General features: G+C 41.8%; 2 protein-coding genes across 3 annotated transcripts; one reads left to right on the top strand and one right to left on the bottom strand.

The window, feature by feature from the left end:
* Nucleotides 1-1069: 1069 nt before the first annotated feature.
* On the bottom strand, nt 1070-3846 carry haus4 (HAUS augmin-like complex, subunit 4). Its single transcript, XM_028429435.1, has 9 exons — nt 3623-3846; nt 3246-3385; nt 2904-3035; nt 2624-2764; nt 2399-2495; nt 2154-2299; nt 1873-2003; nt 1676-1744; nt 1070-1583 (listed from the first exon to the last, which is right to left on the bottom strand). Exons 1-9 carry the CDS (start codon nt 3687-3689, stop codon nt 1397-1399), a joined length of 1110 nt encoding a protein of 369 aa, XP_028285236.1. The 5' UTR covers nt 3690-3846; the 3' UTR covers nt 1070-1396.
* A 1515-nt stretch (nt 3847-5361) lies between these two features.
* fxr2 (FMR1 autosomal homolog 2) lies at nt 5362-17562 on the top strand. 2 transcript variants are annotated; one of them, XM_028428981.1, is made up of 17 exons: nt 5362-6075; nt 8745-8797; nt 9727-9820; nt 10058-10129; nt 11047-11195; nt 11363-11456; nt 12006-12122; nt 12209-12379; nt 12482-12560; nt 12686-12795; nt 13331-13417; nt 14561-14780; nt 14881-15060; nt 15148-15342; nt 15431-15538; nt 15620-15702; nt 15790-17562. In XM_028428981.1, exons 1-17 carry the CDS (start codon nt 6025-6027, stop codon nt 15898-15900), a joined length of 1974 nt encoding a protein of 657 aa, XP_028284782.1. In that variant the 5' UTR covers nt 5362-6024; the 3' UTR covers nt 15901-17562. The 2 variants fall into 2 exon arrangements, with proteins under 2 accessions (XP_028284782.1, XP_028284781.1); XM_028428980.1 differs by having other exon boundaries at nt 5363-6075; nt 12686-12843.
* Nucleotides 17563-18777: the final 1215 nt, after the last annotated feature.

Below are 18777 nucleotides of genomic sequence, written 5' to 3'. Positions count from 1 at the left end.
CTTTAACAAAGATCGTCAATGTAAGAAGCGAAAAGCAAGTGCCTGCCTGCATTGTAAATCAAATTTGTACGGTTTAAAAAATTAGTTTAATGACCCACAGGAAAAAAGCTTTAATGATTCAACATCCCTGTTTAATATTTAAAATACGTTATTCAAAATGTCCATAAGACAAATATATTTTTATTTTATTTAAAACCAGGTAAAATTTAGTGAATCTTAATAAAAATATTGTTGTTAGCTTAGAATGTTTAAACAGAAATTACAGTAACCCAGACATTAAAGTAAAATGAACACTATTCTTGTCAAGACATAGGTGTGTTTGGTGTATTTTGAAAAACAAATACACCTACACATTTTGTATTGTTTTCTCTAATAATAAGCAGGTCTGGCATCTTGGAATTTATGTCAAAATCTGACTGATATTTCCTACCAGGAAGACAAATATTCAAACTTTCCCATTAAAAAGTAACACACCATAAATACAAAAGGGTCCTTTACATGTACACATGCTTTTATAGCCTAGCGTATAATACAGTAACTGTTGTTAATCAATACTGAAATACAGTGTATTTGTAATAATGACAAATCTGTCCAATTCTGTCACATGCAATAAAGCTGAAAATCTTCAAGCCTGTGCATATGAAGTAAAACAAATTATAAAATGTCATCCAAATAATAAAATATATAAATGTTGAGTAACAGAAGACTGCTGTCAAGAATTATAATATACCCCCATCTTGTGGATGACGCTGCAAACTGCAAGACTAATTCTCTTCTATTTGGCCAAAATATACAGCACACACTGAAAACGTAGAGATTGTAGGACACACCTGAAGCAAAAGGAGCAGCCAGCTCACAAAACCATCAGCACAGGAGCTTGTTTAAATTCTTTCAACTTTTCAGCCTCTGCAAAAAGTACACCTTAAAGACACAGAGCATGTGATACTGTTCAGCAGTCAAACAGAAAGAACATTTCCAGTATTTTTTATTACTTATAGTTAAAAGAATTATAACTTACTTTATCTCTAAGCAATAACAAATTCTTTAAATTGTTTTTGCTGCCTTGATGTATGGTTAAATATAAAAAAAAAAAGTTGAGTATGGACGGCCCTTGATGAGTATACATGAGTATACACAGACTGATCTAGACATATTTGACCTTAAGTGTCATGAAAGGACTCGGTAAATAAAATTCATTATTATTACTATATTTGTACACTGATTGGTTGGATGGCTGCCATTTAAAACGCCCATGCAGACAATAGTGGAAGTAAGTAGCCTCAAAACAGAACAAATCATGAGGAAATGGACACATTTATTTACATAACAGATTAACAACATAGTTTTTGTATTCACTCACTATGGAATGGAGAAATGCTGGCTTCAGACATACACTTTACTTTTCACTGTACTGGGTGAATTCCTTCAAAGCCCAGTTTTTCAATTCTATCTCCTTCTTTAATCTGCTGTACTCCTCAGCCAGAGCCTCAAACTCTTTCCCCAAGATCTCAAAGGAGGACAGTTTTAACTCAACAGACTGTTTATCTGCTTTACAGGCCTTCAGCTCAGCCTCCAGCTTCTCCCTGCAATAAAGATGATTAGATTTTTATATCAGACATATAATAACAACACCAGTGAGTATGAATCAGAGGGATGGAATGAAATATTGTCTTACCTTATTTTTCTATGAGCAGATATGGAGTCAGGTGTGTATGTGTCCAGCTGAATTTCCACCATCTCAGTCCTTTAAAGCAATAATAATAAAATATGAGTAACAGGAATGTGTTTGTGTGAGTGATAAACACAACTCAATTAAAACATCGGCCTCACTAATATATGTTTAATCTGATAAAGCACCGAAAAACTGCTTACTTGATCTTCTGTGAGACTAATTCACATTTGCCTTCGAAGTATTCTAATTTCTTCAGATCCAAATCTGTCTGGATCTTCAGCCTGTGGTCCAAGATTAGAGACTGGAAGAGCTGAATGCACTTTGTTAGCTCCTGGTCAGGAAAACAAAGACATTAATGTTGTTACAAATTAAACACAACATGAACAAGTATTTCAGCTTGGAAATGGTTTCCAATTGACATAAATGTTTAATTAATAACCATATTATAGAACATTTTCATTTCATTTATAGGAGTACTAACGGAGAGGTAAAGCTGGGTCTGTCTTTGCAGAAGAAATGTGTTTTCCCGACAGAACTCCTTCAGACTTTCTGCTCTTTTCTTCTCTTTGTCCAGCTGTGCTGACAAATAAGACAACTTGCTGGTCTTCAGACCCTCGCTCTCGCTCTCTAGAGAGGGGGGAAAAAAAAAAAAAAAAAAAAATCACAAAACTACACTAACGTCAGTGTGTCAATGAACTGAATGAAGCCATAAATAAGTCTCATTACCCCATTCAGGCTGATAGTAGGAGAGGATGCTCAGAGACTTTTCTTTGAGATGTTTCTCCAGCTGTCTTGGTAGACTCTGTCGCATTCTTTGCACATTCTGAAAATCATCATAAAAATTTCTTGTGTGAATTTTGTCTTTCTGGAATGAAATGCCTTTCTTTTTTCCTTGCAAAATCAAAAACATGACTGAAGAATGTGATCTAGGTAAGTGGACGATATTCTCACCTTCTCTGATGGCATAAGCTCCATAACATGTTGGGGAGTCAGGCCCAGGACAGAGGGCTGGTCCTGGTTTGTGGTGCTACTGAGATCCAGCTGTCTGACACACTGAGCCACAAGCAGACACTTCTCCATCGTCTCATTGAACTACACACAACCAAAGCATGTGATTTGTTACAGCTTTCATCATTATGTGTCATTCCATTAAATTAAAACACTGCGGGCCTTTACAGATAAACATTATGACAGATTCAGATGATGTTGGGTTAAAAATGTTAATATGTACCATAGTCTGGTCAGGAGGCACGGCAGCATGGTGCTTCTTCACACAGTGGTCTTGGATCATCTCCTGCAGCCCTCTGTGGAGAGTCTCAGACCGCAGCCAATTACGCCTCTGGCTCTGCAGCTTCTGTTCAGCCTGCACAATAGCCACATGTGTATGCATTTTACAGACACACAATAAAAATTCAGACCTGTACAAGCAAAGAAATTCTATTCATGTTGTTGCAGTTCTCGTGGCCTCCAGTAGAGGTCACTAAGCCACAGAAAATATTTGAGCAACGAAGTTAAAAACCTTCAACTACAATTTTATTGTGTTTATACAAACTGTGAAGATGTGACTGAATACCTTGTCCAGCTCTGTTTTCAATGGGACAGTCAGTCCAGTCTGGTCCACATGTTGTGCCAGAGTAGCCAGTAGTTTACAGAACTGGGGGTTCTGGATCAGATCTTCCTCTGTCAGGTCACACAGTGGGAAGAAGGCGAGGACTGAGTGGAAGGACAGAATATGAGCTTACTATCAGTGGCCAGACACTTGACTGTAAGCCGATTCACAAAGGCAAAGAAAATGCTACAACAGTTTTGGCTCGCCTCACATTCAGCCTATTTTTTTATAGTAAACTATTACAATATTCCGTTACATATTACATTTAGGAATATAAACACCCAGTATAGAAGCAACACAACCGTGCACGCAGCACTTTCACAGTGAATGTGTTTTCATACCCTGATGATGTAAACTGTCTCCCTTCCCAAGCGACGATACACTCGCTGTCTCAGTGACACCAGACATTTTCTGTTAAATTGGAGTCCTAATAAGGTTATCCGCTTTAAACGTAAACTTAAAACTTTACAAAGGTTTGAATCTCGAGAGCTTTTCAAACGACGTGGACGTGGTAATAAAACGAATACTTCCTGAATCAAGTTGCGCGCTCCTGGAGGAAGCCTTCTTATTGGATAACCGGCCCACGTGGCCGAGACACGGTGTACGTATGTCATCACGTAAGGGTACCCTGCCAAAGCCAAAATGATAATATATTTCCATGATTTCAATGGAAAACTACTGTTAAATATGAATATAATGTTTGCAATTATAGTATTATGTTAATTAAAACAAGTCAAAACAAGTGAAAACATTAAATCTGGACAATAATATCTTTAAAAAAATACAAAAGCTTTATATTTCTACTTCAGAAAAGTTCTTGACTCTCTGGATTCACTTAACCCAGTGTCTTCAACATCAATTTAGATTTGATATCTTCTTTTCCTTGGCACAGACGGTCACCTGGCACCAACATGTAGGTTGTTGCTGTTGAAATTGGCAGCACATCTAAGCTGTACTCAGCTTGTTGAAGTTCCAGGCTGCAGTAATATTGCAAGCAGATGCCTTGTTTTCCTTTAATAAATGTCGGTACGTTTTTCTTTCTTTCTTTCTTTTTTAAATATTGTTTCCTTTTTGGTTTTGCTGTGCCAGATTTGTTTGACTTTATTCTGTTCTTACTGCAACAGCAGCAAAGTAAATGAATTTTATTGGCAATACGCTTCTCAAAGTCAAGCCTTTAGCTTTAACTTTTAAAGTAGCTCACAACTCAAGTAATTACTACATTGACTTCGTATATTATTATTATATCAAGGGTGTTTAAAAAGTTTGTGGCTTTAGGTAGAACAAAGTCAGTAGTCTTGTGTTTCATTTGGTAGATGTCGGTGTCTTGACCAATCTAAATTTTACATTCTTTTTGGAAATCATGTTACCTTTGAACTATTTTCAATTAAATACAGTTTATTATTTACAGTTAAATACAGTTATTTAGTACACACATTTTCAACAGCTGGGTCAACACATTGCCCAAGGCTAGAAAGCAATGAAATGATCAAGTCTGTAATCACCACTTTCTCTGCTCTGCATACTGAATCAGGGGCTCCACACAGTTGGGAATATTCTTGTACTGTGTGCCCCCACCCCCCCGACCTCTGACCTCACCACAGCTGTTTCCTCCAACGGTCCTTGTTCATATCTGGTCTTCTTGGTCCAGCATTTGTGCTGTTTTGTAACCACTGCTCACACAGTGTTATACTTGTTCTGCTGATATATTCCATTGTATGAACTAAATTGAGTTTAATGCCACAGAGTTTTTCTCTTTCCACTTATATTATAAATATATAGTAAGTTCACTACAGTCCTGTTTACAAAACCTGGTGGTCCTCTCTCATCAATGAGTGGGCAAAATTAGACATGGGAGCCAGTCAATTTGAGCAATATTATCATTGACATGCAATAAAACCAATGGATGTGTTCGGATGCGACTCCCTTGATATTATTGGCCAAACCTCGGGACCAACCCTTATTTGCTCAACCAATTAAAAATGAGCAAAATTGATTGTCCTGGACTTTCGTCAATCCTAACCCTGGATTTTCTAAGAGGCGGGACTCCGCATGGAGGGGTGGGGTGTTCGAGGTCATTCAGTCCCTCTCTGATTCACTCTATCGGCGTGTGTTTGAGGGGACGGGTAGTTGGAGTAAGGAGTCGCCGGGCGGTAGTGCATCACAAACGCTCATCGGGAAAGAAACGCCACTGAAATTCTGCACCGCAGACTGAAGAAACGACCCCCGGTGACGACTTCAGTGAGATTATTCAACGCAGCGACTGCGCCACACGTACAACCAACAAACGCAGTCAGGCTATCAAATGCTAGCTAGCATCCCTGAAAACTGACGGGATCAAGGTGTTGATAGCTAGCCTCCCAGCTAATTATCCATCAGCTAGCATCCTCCTGTCGTAGCATCATTAGCTTGCTTCTCCTCGCGCACGTCGAGACTTCACCGTTGCTCGTGGCGGCTCCTTTCAGGTCGCGAGCACCAAATCCAACACTCATCCAAAAACAGACATCGGTCCCTCCTAACAGGCTGCTGCTGGAGACAACGTCTGCGTTGAATTAGTTGACACCATCACACCCATCTCCCCAACCCCTTCACCTCTGCCCCTCTTCCTCCATCCGAAACACTGGAAATCCACAAGCGGCCGGATAGCGGCGACGGGCCGGCGAAGCTGGGGGTGGTAACGCTACCCGACTCGCAGGGAGTCATAGCGGCTTCAGACAAGCTCAGCCGTGGGGATCTACCGACAACTATGGACGGGCTGGCCGTGGAAGTTCGCGGCTCGAATGGGGCCTTCTACAAGGTAACCTGGTTAAAGTCGCAGTTTGTAGTCGTCCCAGTTAAAAGTTTTGTTTCATTAAAAACTGTTAGGTTTCGTTCTTCTGAAGCCCTGCCCTTGCTAACCATTACTTGGCTAATGCTAGCATTGGTCCAGTCCTGACCAAGATGATGGTTTTGCGTTGCCATTGTAGGGTGGGCAGCTAGCTGTCGCTAGCAGTTGAGCTAGGTACACTTGTCATCAGCATGTATGTCTATGGCCTATTTTTGTTCGTTTTTAGCAAATGTCAAAATGACTGCGGGCTCTGCACCTGAAAACATACGAGTTATGAAACGCTATGCAGCATTTCTCTTAACATATATGCGATACAAGCAATTATAACAGCACCGAGATGCTAATCAGACAGCTGTTGTGCAGTTCAAGTGTGATGTGATGCTACATTGAGCTCACACACTTTATAACTGATAGATTAACCCACGCTGTAGCAACACCAGGTGTTTTTATTGATATAACAAGGAACAACTAGACAGTGGCAGTTTCTCTTTCATTTCTGCCTAATTCTCCAAAGAAAGTATACTTTTATATTAAGTCTATGTTGCTGCTGTGTCACAGCATGTTGGAACACAACATAAAGATGGAAACTGGAGGATTCACACTGAATTCTAGACGACTACTTTACTTATAATTGTCTTAGGTTATTACTGTTTTAGTAGTCAGCCATACACACTTGGAAAACATCATGTCCGGATTTAAGAAGATTTAACTAAAATGTAGCGGTAGTTCCAACCTGGACAGACACATTAATATTAAGGAATGCTGTTCAACCTCTCCCTTCTTTTCAGTCTAAACTCTGGGGACATATCTAGTTCTCATTTCTCTGTTTAAACACATCCATTTGTCCATGTGCTCTGTCTTTTTGAGCTTCGAACCCCTCAGCTGGTCAGATGGCCACATGGTGGTTTAGTGATGACACTATATTTACTCTCCTCATGCTGCTTCACCTGTTGTTCTGTTTTACAGGGTGACAGTTTGGCTCTGGCATGAATGAACACTTTCCACTAAACTCCGTTACATCCTCATCCTCACAGCTCTCGTTTTGTGGATGTGTTGGTGACACTCATTTTGCAGTTTATGTTTTGTCCTTGATGGAAGAGAGTGGACCAAAAGCTTTACAGCTTTTTCCTTTTTTGTGATTGGCACATGGTGTGACGGGATTTTACTTTCTACTCCTTTGTTCACCTTGGTGCCACCACAAGTCAGTCAATTTTTTCCTATTTATCTATGAATCAGGGTCAAATTTATGAATGGGTTGGAGCAATACTACCTGTTGGTAAAATGGCACCTTGATTGTTTAAAGGCAGACATTTGTGGCAACAAGCACATTCTAGGAGACCCGATAAAGCCTGAATAATCATTGCGTTAAGGAAGACTAATTTTCTTTTCCCTACACTGATTTATTTATTGGCTGCACATGTTTGCTAATAAATAGTAGTTAGATGAGTTTATCTAAATATACTGGGTATTTGTGTAAAATGTTTTTGGGAGAGGACTGTTGCAAAACTGTTGCTAGTGTTCTCATAGGTCTTGGTCACCACATGGGTTTACATGTGGCTGCTGGCCTGAGAATGCCGTGACGTCATTACAAAGCTGCCCATGACCCCTCTCTGGTTCTTCCAGGCGTGTCATGGAAGAGGGCTTGCCTGCCCTTTGACCTGGTAGTGCCTGGTTGAAGCACTATTTAGCCTGGCAGATCATGCACATGCAGCTGTCTCCTAATGTGACCTCTGGAAATTGGAAGATTTGCACCTTTTCAGGAAGGACTGTTGTCACTGCTAATTCTTTTCCTTAAGCTAGTCGGCTAGATTGTCATGAACATCAACCTGGACGTTCTCAGAACAGTACGCAGTAGAGATAATTATAGTTGATGTCAGAGTGGAATGCTTAAAGGGTGTAAAACTCTCACACTCTCCAGGCAAAGATTTAGCCTCTTCTAATGCAAAGACAACACCTTCTAAACAGGTGAATCAACACCCCCATTTACAGCCCCCAAGCATGCTCGCAAGTGAAGATACTGTCAGACCTCTCTGTCCCTTATATGGTAGTGTCACACCGAGTGACACGCCACACCCACCACTTTCCTTCCGTCTTGTCTTTGCTCGGCACTGGGAGGTTGGTTATGGCATGCTCTGAGGTCTTTATGGCTGGTCATGGTGGACAAGTAGCATGTTCAAGTGATCTCTTTAGTATTAGCTGCCTATGGGCGATCACATAATCTGTTCACATAGGCATGGCTGGCTGCCCTGGACACATGCCCTCACGAACATTTTTCGTGTAAAATTATTGTCATTCAGCTTACACACACACACTTTAGGGCTTGTGTATTTTAATTCTGTTTGTGTATCTGTGTGTGTGTGTGTGAGAAACAGAGAGATTTCCAGGCTGTCTGTGCTGTCAGGAGGAGTCAGTGTTCCTCGTCACTTTATCCAACACAGGATTCACAGCCAGAGAATTGTGTCAGAGATGTGATGTCTTAGCCCTGGATGCTCTTTTTCAGCAGCAGTCTCGCTACTGGTCTAGCATGGCTTACAAGCCAGTTGCCTGTGTTGTTTACATGCAAAATCAAGCAGCCCCACCCCTCATTTGTATGTTTTTGCTGTGGATTCATGGGAATAAAACTCGTATTTTTCTTCTAGGGTTATATCAAAGATGTCCACGAAGACTCACTCACAATTGTATTTGAAAACAAGTAAGTTTACTCCTGTTAACCTCCTGTGTATCAGTGTTATGATATGTAGTCCTTACATGGATAAATAAAGCTTAATCTGGTGTAAATGAGAATTATACAGACTGTTTCAAGATTATAAATTACCCATGTATTTAAAATTGTCCCCTTAAGCACCTGTGGCTTGCAGCTGTCCATATACGTCTCTTAACAGTTTTTTTTTTACCTCCTGCTCTAACTCGTCCTGGCCCTGCCATCCTGGTAGCATGCTTCCCTGTCCTCCTAGCCCCACTCACTGTCCCTTCCTACTACCCCCACCCATCCCTCTGCCCACTTTATCTACTTGGCTCAGAACGTAGAACAGGGTCCTCCTAAAAATAGTGACCCAAGGTATGTGAAGTGGGAGGGGTGACAGTATGGTGGCCTGTGTCATTTTTGGGATGGTTCCTTCCACCTGCTTCTCCTTTTACTTTCTTCAAGCACATGGTTGAATAAATGAATGACAACTGTCTGGATTGGAAATTTAGATTTGATTGTCAAACAAAAATCCCTTGACTCTAATGTTCAAAATGAGTTTGACAGTTTTTATGATATATCAATACTGAATGAACTAAAAGAAGAAATTATGGTAATAATCTCAAGCCTCTCCTTTTATGTCACTCCATTGAACTATTGTCAAGTTATTTAATGACCTGGGACATCATGCAGTGAACATAGTCCCGGTACTGTCCAGACACCATTTTTTGAATGTTTCCATTAAACATAATGAGGCATTTAAATTTTTTATTTTCATTATACCTTTTAATGTGCTACATAGCAGGGAGTCAGTAATACGCATGTGGAATTAATCCTAGTGTGATGACAAGTGAAAAAGTGTTCAGCTTTCACACTTTAATTTTGTTGCCTGTGATTGTCGATAAGTTGACAAGTGTTTGTGTTCTGCCTTGCCACAGCTGGCAGCCAGAGAGACAGTTGCCCTTCAGCGACGTGCGGTTGCCTCCTCCAGCCGACTATCACAAGGATATCGGTGAAGGAGATGAGGTGGAGGTGAGGCTTTTTTTGTCTAATTTGGCTCATACGTCTGGAGTTTTTGCTCACCTAATGTCTTTGATTGAAGGGTTTTAAGTGTCTCATTCTTACTGTCAACATGCCTAGATGCATGCATCCTCCCGGAAATTAACGTATATTTCAATTTGTATTTTGTTACTTTTGACACCAAGCTTCTTTAGCTTTAGGAGAATGCAGGAAATTGTAATGGTCATATGGCCTAAAATTCCCTTACAGGTTTACTCCAGGGCCAACGAACAGGAGCCATGTGGCTGGTGGCTGGCACGGGTCAGAATGATGAAGGGAGAGGTAAGCACTTGCTTTAAGTAAATTGGAAAAATATATACTATTCCCTCCTCACACATATTAACACAGAAGAGTGACTAGAAAAATACTAACAACATCAAGATCCAGCTAGCCTAGCTTCCTCTGTGCTTAATAATCAGTAATTCAGCCATCTATGAGTTAGTTATATTACCAGTAACTGCTAACTATTGAGCTCTGGGTACTGCACTATGCTGTGTCTAGAGAGGATGCTGGCCAGCAGTGAGATCAGTCCTATTGGATAATGAACTCAAAAAATCAGTACGTCCTGATGTGGTCTGACATTGTGCACACACATTACCTTTCCTATACACACTGTACTACTTCACACCGGCTTGTGATGTCAAAATGGAGTGGCTCCTTTTTTATTGGGCAAACCTTGCTTATTTTTTAGTATTTTGTTTTTTCAATTTTGACACATTTTCAACAAGTACTGACTTGCAGTGATGACTACAAGCTGCAGGTTGAATAGTGGGTCAGTGGGATATAGAAAGGACAGCTTTGCAGTGCTACTGTGCCAAGGGAGTTGCTGCTAGTGTAGTGCTGTTATTTGGAGCGGTCTGATAAGAGCCTGCAGGAATGTCTAGCATTGACTGATGGCTTTAATTCAGTCCTTTGAGCATGAAGTGTGCAGTGTTCATCTCGCTGCCGTACTCGCTCATGCTACCTCTCTTTCTTTGTCTACATTTTTTTTAATCTTTTCCCTACTTCTTACTGCATCACACCTTTAGTTTCATCTTAGGCTTCTCTAACATAGAAGAAACTTAGAAAGGAGTGTAGATTTATTAGTTAGGTGAATAATTATTCTGAAGTTTTTTTTGTGATCTAAGAGATTGGGCATGATACTTTGTCTGATACTGTCTGGCAACATTGACAAAAATTTGTCTTTGTGTTGTTTCCAGTTCTATGTGATTGAATACGCAGCATGCGATGCCACATACAACGAGATTGTCACATCAGAGCGCATCAGGCCTCTAAACCCCAATGGCCCTTCCTCTCGAAACTCCTTCCACAAGGTCCCCATCCCTGTGCCAGAAGACCTAAGGGACATGTGAGTCCATCATTACATTGCATAGAGTTCTTGAAATTGTATAAATTCAAATTTTGTCTGCACACCTGTCTTTGAATTATAATTTATCTCAGTGTGCAGGGTTGTTATATTTGCTGCCAAATGAATAATGAGGGGGTCTCTCCTGTGGATTGTTTTCTTATCAACAGCTGTGCGAATGACAACATTCACAAAGACTTCAGGAAAGCTATCGGAGCCAACTGCATCTTCTACAGTGCCCAAACACACGAACTCATTGTGCTGGTGCGTACTATGAATACTAAATCAGCAATTGGCATGTTATCTCTGACCATATTACACTAAGCGCACTTTACCTATTTGCTGTCCTATTTGCCTGAGTCAATAATCATTATATATATAATAAGTTTCCCCACTCTTTTCAAGGATCAAACTTTATGTTGGTTGTTAATCTAAGAAGTAAAAAATACAGCTACAAAGACCTCTATAAGTTTGGCATTAACTTTAAATAAACATTTAGACCTGGCAGTATCTATTTCGTTACAAACTACAAAGGTTTAAGCAATTTCCCCCTGGGATTAATAAAAAATTTCTGATTCTATTTAAATTCTATTTTAAACAGACAGGTCATTTGTCCCCTTAGCCACTGAAAATTCTACATTAAAGTGCATCTTGCATAAACTGTTCACAAACAAAAAAAAGCAATGCAAATTATCTATAGTAACACTGACGCATAAATATGAAACTGCACGTTAGGGACTAAAGCAAGATCATTCTAAGACAGGACATAAGCATGTATGTCCTAATCGTGTCTCTTTTTTGTCATCTTAACAGTCTACAAATGAAACCACAGTAAAGCGTGCCACACTTCTGAGTGACATGCATTTCCGCAGCATCCGTACCAAGCTTATGTTAATGTCCCGCAACGAAGAAGCCACCAAACATTTGGAGGTAAATGGAATCGTTTTCACATACACACACACACCCTGACAGATACACAGAGCCGTAGCTATCAATTAACTAATTTATTCTTCCAGACAAGTAAGCAGTTAGCATCAGCATACCAAGAAGAAGTGCGGGTCAGGGAGGACCTGATGGGCCTCGCCATCGGCTCCCATGGTGCCAACATTCAACAAGCGAGAAAGGTGCCTGGTGTTACAGCGATCGAGCTAGAGGAGGAAAGCTGCACATTCAGAATCTATGGAGAGGTAAAGAGCATCTATGATGATGTATAGTGTCATGTGCAGTTTGTGTTGGTTCTTATGGAGAGATATATTGTGCTGTTATTGATTGTAATGTTGTGTTTATAGACTCCAGAGGCAGTGAAGCAAGCGAGAGAGTACCTAGAGTTCAAAGAAGACTACTTTCAGGTACCCAGGAACCTTGTAGGTAAGTGAGCGACGTAACAATCCTGAGAGAGTTTATTTCATTTAAGACATCTGACATAACCACATATTTCCAATCACTTCCTCCTTTATCCACACTTCTTTTTCCCCTCTCTCACACTTGTGCAGGCAAAGTCATCGGCAAGAACGGCAAAGTCATCCAGGAAATTGTGGACAAGTCAGGCGTGGTCCGCGTCAGGATCGAAGGAGACAACGACAAAAAGCTTCCCAGGGAGGAGGTAGGCAGGCAGGGGGCTGGCAGGGACGACACTGCCACCAGCAAAGAGGTGAATGGACCGTTCGGCTGCTCTCCCAGTCCCCCATGTATCCCACCCCCTCCCTACACCACCCACCCTCACCCCTCCCCCTTTTCTCCAAAAAGCAAAGCTACTTATCTGCAGTGGAGTGTAAACGTTCCATGTGCTGTCTGTTTTGACACTGTTCCATACTGCTGCTTTGTCTCTCTTCTTTTGTCACCAGCACTTAGGTTTTCATTGCTTTCAATACACACAGCCCACTGCACAGCATGTCAGTTATAGTGGGTACCTTAGCTGTCTGTTTTCTGTAATGGGTTGGAATATTTCTTTTGAGTATGTTTTGTGTGATTTTAGGCATATAATCCTTGCAAAAATGTTTTGCTGTTCACCACCTGAATATATTTTGGATTAAGGTTTAACTGTTTAAGCTAATATCTTGGGCTCAGTATTTAAAGTGATGATTATCTGTTTTCCATCCATAAAAACTCAACCCTTATTTCCTTTTGTGCTTTATCAGGGCATGGTTCCCTTTGTGTTCGTTGGAACTAAGGAGAACATCAGCAATGCTCAGGCTTTACTGGAGTACCATGTGTCCTATCTCCAGGTTAGTAATATTTTTTCACCAAGAGATGGCAGCACTAGCCTTCCCTGCCTGTCTCTGTCACTCAAACCTATGATGATCAGAAAATTCCAGTCTCTACACTGCTCCCACTTTTATTTGAATCCATAAATGTGTGCACTCAGTGTGGGGAATGTGTTTCTAAGAAGCCTAGTTTCTGTGACGTGATGGTAGAGTGGGCGTATATGCGGAGTGGGTTCATATTGGTCACCTGTCTCCCGCCTGCCCTGCACCACATGAGGAAAGTTGCTGAGAGCGCCTCATTTTGCCCTTACCTCGTGTGCTTTTTATAAATAGCCCCTCTCTCTCCGGGATGGGGTGAAGGGTATGCTGGAGTATAGATTACCAGCTATCTGGACCCTCAGCTTTCAAAAATAACATCAGACCCCATCCCTCCCCTTCTCCCTGCCTCACTTCCTTCACACCTCCCTTGAGTTTCAGCTGTCATTGGTGGAGACACCTGTCACACTGTGAAAGGAGACCCTCCCCCCCAAAATCACCACAGAAAATGCTGTCAGTGCACTGCTGCCACTACGCTTCATTGCATATTCCTGTCTCAGGTGAATAATTGGAAATTGATAAACATAAACTATCCTATAACAGAGGATAGTTGTCACATGGCTTGTATGGCCATCAAGTGTCGAGATGAGTGGTGGAGGATTAAATGGGTGTCTGACTCAAAGTGAGAACTTTAGAGCCTGCCAACACTGTGAAGCTCTCTCCACACAGTATGGAGTTTAATTTGTCTTTGTCCAAGAGATTAAAAAGTAAGGAGACTGTTTCTAGCTTTGCATTCAATCAGCTGCTTATCCTAAGCTAACCCTACAAGCTAAAAGCTAACCCAGTCAGCCAATTACAGTGGATCTATTAAAAGTTGATTCGTATTTCAAAAGGGTCACGGGACACTGATTTCTACACAGTGCTGCCACTTGGTGGTGGGTAGGTTCACAGCAGATATGAGTTTGAAGTTTATGGCTCCGTCTTTAGTCAGTACAATAGGATCCACATGTAGCATATTTTGGCAAACAAATGGAAACGAACAAAGTCGTGCAGTTTTAAGGTTCGAAGGAGTGTTTAGTTGCTTAAAATGATGCTGAGAATGTCCTCACTGTCTCTACTGGCCTGTAGGAAGTGGAGCAGCTGCGCCTTGAGCGTCTCCAGATTGATGAGCAGCTCCGTCAGATTGGGGTAGGCTACCGCGCACCTCCCAGCCGAACTGGGGGCCCTGGCGTTGACCGGGAGAAAGGTTACTTAACAGATGAGAGCAGCAACTCGCTCCACACCTCTCGCACCTATGGGGGACGTGGCAGAGGACGCAGGGCTTCCAACAGCCAGTACTCTGGATATGGTAAGAATGAAGGTATTTTATTTTAACTTGATGCTATGTGATCCATGTGTTTATGTTGGTATTAACTTGTATTATTGTTCTTTGTCTCTGATTGATGCAGGCACAAACTCTGAACTGTCCAATGCTTCTGAATCGGAGGACCTTATTGACCGAGACCAGAGACCACGAGGTGTAGGCAATGATGAGAGAGGCTCCCGAAGGGGTGGCAGGGGCCGGGGCTCCAACTCAGGACGAGGCCGTGGAGGGGCAGGATCCAAGCCTTCCAACTCCATCAGTTCAGGTAGTTTATGTTTTGGTTCCAAACAGACAAATACTACAAATACTTGCTGTGGTGACTGGTGATGATGTTTTTTTCTGTCATCTCTAGTGCTGAGGGACCCTGACAGTAACCCATACTCCCTGCTGGAGGGTGAGGGTGATCTGGCTGATGCAGACATCAGTGATGGCATGGGAGGAGACCGTCGCAGACGATCAAGGCGCCGTCGCAACGATCAGGAGCCAAGTGTTATGGATGCTGCTGCAGAGTCTGACAGCCAGGCAGGCCCCAGTGAGAACGGCCTGGGTTAGCGCTTCAGTGTTCTGTTTGTCATTAGCTGGCATTAAATTTGTTATTTGTGGTAAAGGCTAACATCTGAAATTAAAATTGCTAGATGAAGAAGCCCGACCTCAACGACGCAACCGAAGCCGCCGCCGTCGCAATCGTGGCAACCGCCCTGAAGGAGGTTCAGCCAGCCGTGAAAGACAAACCGGTGATAATGGTGAGTTGTAGCAAAATATTTTTGTCCACATTTGCAATTAATATAGCTACTGTTTGACCTAATGGGTTTCAACGTTTCCAGTTGCCGACTATATATCCCGTGCTGACTCCCAGAGCAGACAGAACTTGCCTCAGAAGGAAAACCACACCGGCTCAGAGCCCAAGGTGCAGACAGAAACATGCACTGATCTCAGCTTTAGTTTTAACATACATATTTAGATTCTCATTTCTCTCTGCTTTCTGTACCCACAGGAGAATGGCACTAGTGCCAAGAAGAATGAGCGAACGCCCTCCAAGCGTTCCCCCAGCAAAGGCATGACCTCGGCCAGCGAGACCCTGACCTTGGTCAATGGGGTGTCATAAAGCAGTGACCCCCTTCCGCCCCTCGCGAACCCAAGTCTAGAGCAAGACTCCATGGCAAACTCTGTCCCTGCTTGCATTAACTTAAACCTTAAACAGATGAGTGAAAAAGTACCTGACAAAATACCTGAATTCATACTACGAGAGTGAAAAAGTACAAAAAAACGACAAACGCATCTACTTAAAAACACGTTAACGGTGTATGCTATACTATCTATCAGTACTTAGTGCTTATTTAAAAAAAAAAACAACTAGCTTGCCAAAAAAAGAGCTGGTGGATATGACTTGATTTTTAAAAATACTGAAACACGAGATACAGGACGAGACTTTTTTTGTTGTTTTTGAAACGGTTGTCTTTATTTGTGTCTTTTTTTTGTTAATGTTAATTTTGTTCATTGTTTATCACTGGTTTGGACTTGGTCGCTCTCTCTCAAGCGAAACAGACTCATCTCTTATCAGTGTTAAAGTACAGAGAAGAGAGATGTGAGCTGTAGGGAGTGGTGTAGGAGCAGACAGTCCAATAGCTTATGTGACGTGATGTTCGCACACTGAACCTGGGAGTGGAGACAGACGGACAGATTGGGATATTGATAGACATTGTGCCTTGAATTTGAAAAAAAAAATAATAATAAAAACACTTGAGTTTTTCCATTAATTTTGTTTTTGTTTCCTAAGAGGAAGAAAAGAGGGAGAGGCATTCTTCCAGGAAGTTTTTTCTTTTAGTTTAAAGGAGACCTGTGAGGGAGTGATGAGTGAAAAGATGATGCAGAAACAGAGGGAGAGGCTGGCCGACGTGAGGAAACAGAAGTCTGGTGCCAAACATGAAATTCAAGGCGCTTGTCCTCATTGCGCGTAGAATGGACGGCGTTTGAGAGACAGGGTCTGTGCGTGTATGTGCGCATGTGTTTGTTTGTGTGTGCACAGTTAAGACATCTGGCAACCACAAAATCTAAATGCCAACAAAGCCGTGGTCAGGGTCGTGCGGTGAGGCATCTCTATTTAACTGGCCTGAAAGTGTTGAGTGATGTCACTTCCTGTTATGTGTTTCAAGGGTCCAGGGTGGCACCAATGCAGCCTTGTAAAGAGGACAGGCTGTCACCAGACAGATGGCACACTTAAACTTAAAGATTTAGACTTAAAAAGAGAACTATACCGTGCCTCTTTCTCTGTGCCGGAGGGGGGGCGGCGGTGCTAGCTTCCAGCCACACTAGTGTCTTGATAAACCACTGCAGCACGCAGCTCCGGACGCACACACACACACAAGGGCGACCATCTTTCTGGGACGGGTGCTGCTAGTGGGGTGAGAGGCCTGGAGACTGCAGACTGTGGGATGATTGGGACAGCTTCAAATGACATGAGAGCCACATGACACACAGGCCCACATTTACAGGTACACACACGAGGCATACATGCAGCAGGTGCATGCGAGCCGACGTGGTCGCCCCGCATGGCGCATAAGTAGAGGACCGAAACTTTTTAAACAAGCGAGGTGTCTGTCTTGTACCTGGCAGTTTGGGTAGGGATATGGAGTAAGAGACAGACTCGAAAACCTCAGTGGCTCTCTACTCATGTTGTTACTGTTGTCTTGGTTACCGCTCTCAAGTTTTTTTTGTTGCTATTTCCACATCTTAGAAAATATGAAATAAAAAACTGAAGTGAAATCAACCTCTTCTGTGGAGATGAACTTTGATTTCTCTTGTCTTGTGAGTTTGCAGTCTATTTTTCTAACTTGCATGGCATTTAGTTATTGAGTAGTAGGGGGTGCCTGTCCTGTGCATGAGGAAAGGGTGTTATTAATCTGACTTACAAAGCCATTGTTTCATTCGCTAGAATTGCTGCTAATGTACACATTGAATGTCAAACTAACGTAGAAACTCTACCACAAAGAGAAGAAAAAAAACTATTTCTAACTAAACATCCCCCCCTTATCTCCCACCCTGCTCATCTGCCCTGATCCTCCCACTTTCTGCCAGGAAGGGACCCATTCTTCACAAAGTGTTAAATTATAAGGGCAACATTGTGCATGACAAGCAAGCGTCCACGTGACCAAAGGTTTTGAGAGACAGATGAATGGGAGTGTGGTTGACACAAGATGACCCAGATGCTGCTGTTATACATTTCTGCTCACCTGTATGTTGTGTTTTTAGAGAATGAACGAGCACTTGAGTATTTGTACCTTGGTTTAGTTGCATGTGTGCGAGTGAAGGACGAAGCCCTATCTTGTATGTTTGTGTTTTACCTTTATACCTCATTGTGTGAGTACTGTATCCCCCTTAGGTATCTGTATCCCTCACGTCCTGTTGAAAGACTGCTGGCTGCACTGTGTGTGTGTGTGTTTGTGTGTGTCTGTGTGGATGCTGGTTGTACAGTCGACTCCTCACTGTCAAATTTTTGTCTCTGGTTTTCTCACTCATGTTCTGATGGCAATAAAGGACTTTTCATTGTTTGGTATACATTTTTGCAACAGTTTCTTTTCTCCATTTAATGCTGCTGTCTGTGCAGGTTTTGGTGAGGTGCTCACTTTTTTTCCTGCAAGATTGCACAATTGTGGCAGATAGGACTGCACTGCAGTGTTAAATTTGTCTCAGGCTATTTTAAGCAATCCTAATTTTGAATTTAAAGAAACATCAATGACGCTATAATTGTCATTTTTAGGATTTAGTTGTTCATTATCACATTCTCCTTTTGATCCAATTCTGAACAGGCATTTACTAACTGATGGTATTGGAAACGGACAAGTTTAATTTCTGATGACCCTACTGCAATATTTTATGTAATTCTGGAAGAATTCTTTTAACTAAACGGCCAATCAGCACACTCAACCCTAGATAGCAGAAGGCATGTTTGTTTTTGATAATGTATGATGGTATATCAGCTGCT

This window comes from Parambassis ranga, chromosome 18, assembly GCF_900634625.1.
Source record: "Parambassis ranga chromosome 18, fParRan2.1, whole genome shotgun sequence".
NCBI classification, from domain to species: domain Eukaryota; kingdom Metazoa; phylum Chordata; class Actinopteri; family Ambassidae; genus Parambassis; species Parambassis ranga.
This window is presented reverse-complemented; position numbering and strand designations above follow the sequence as displayed.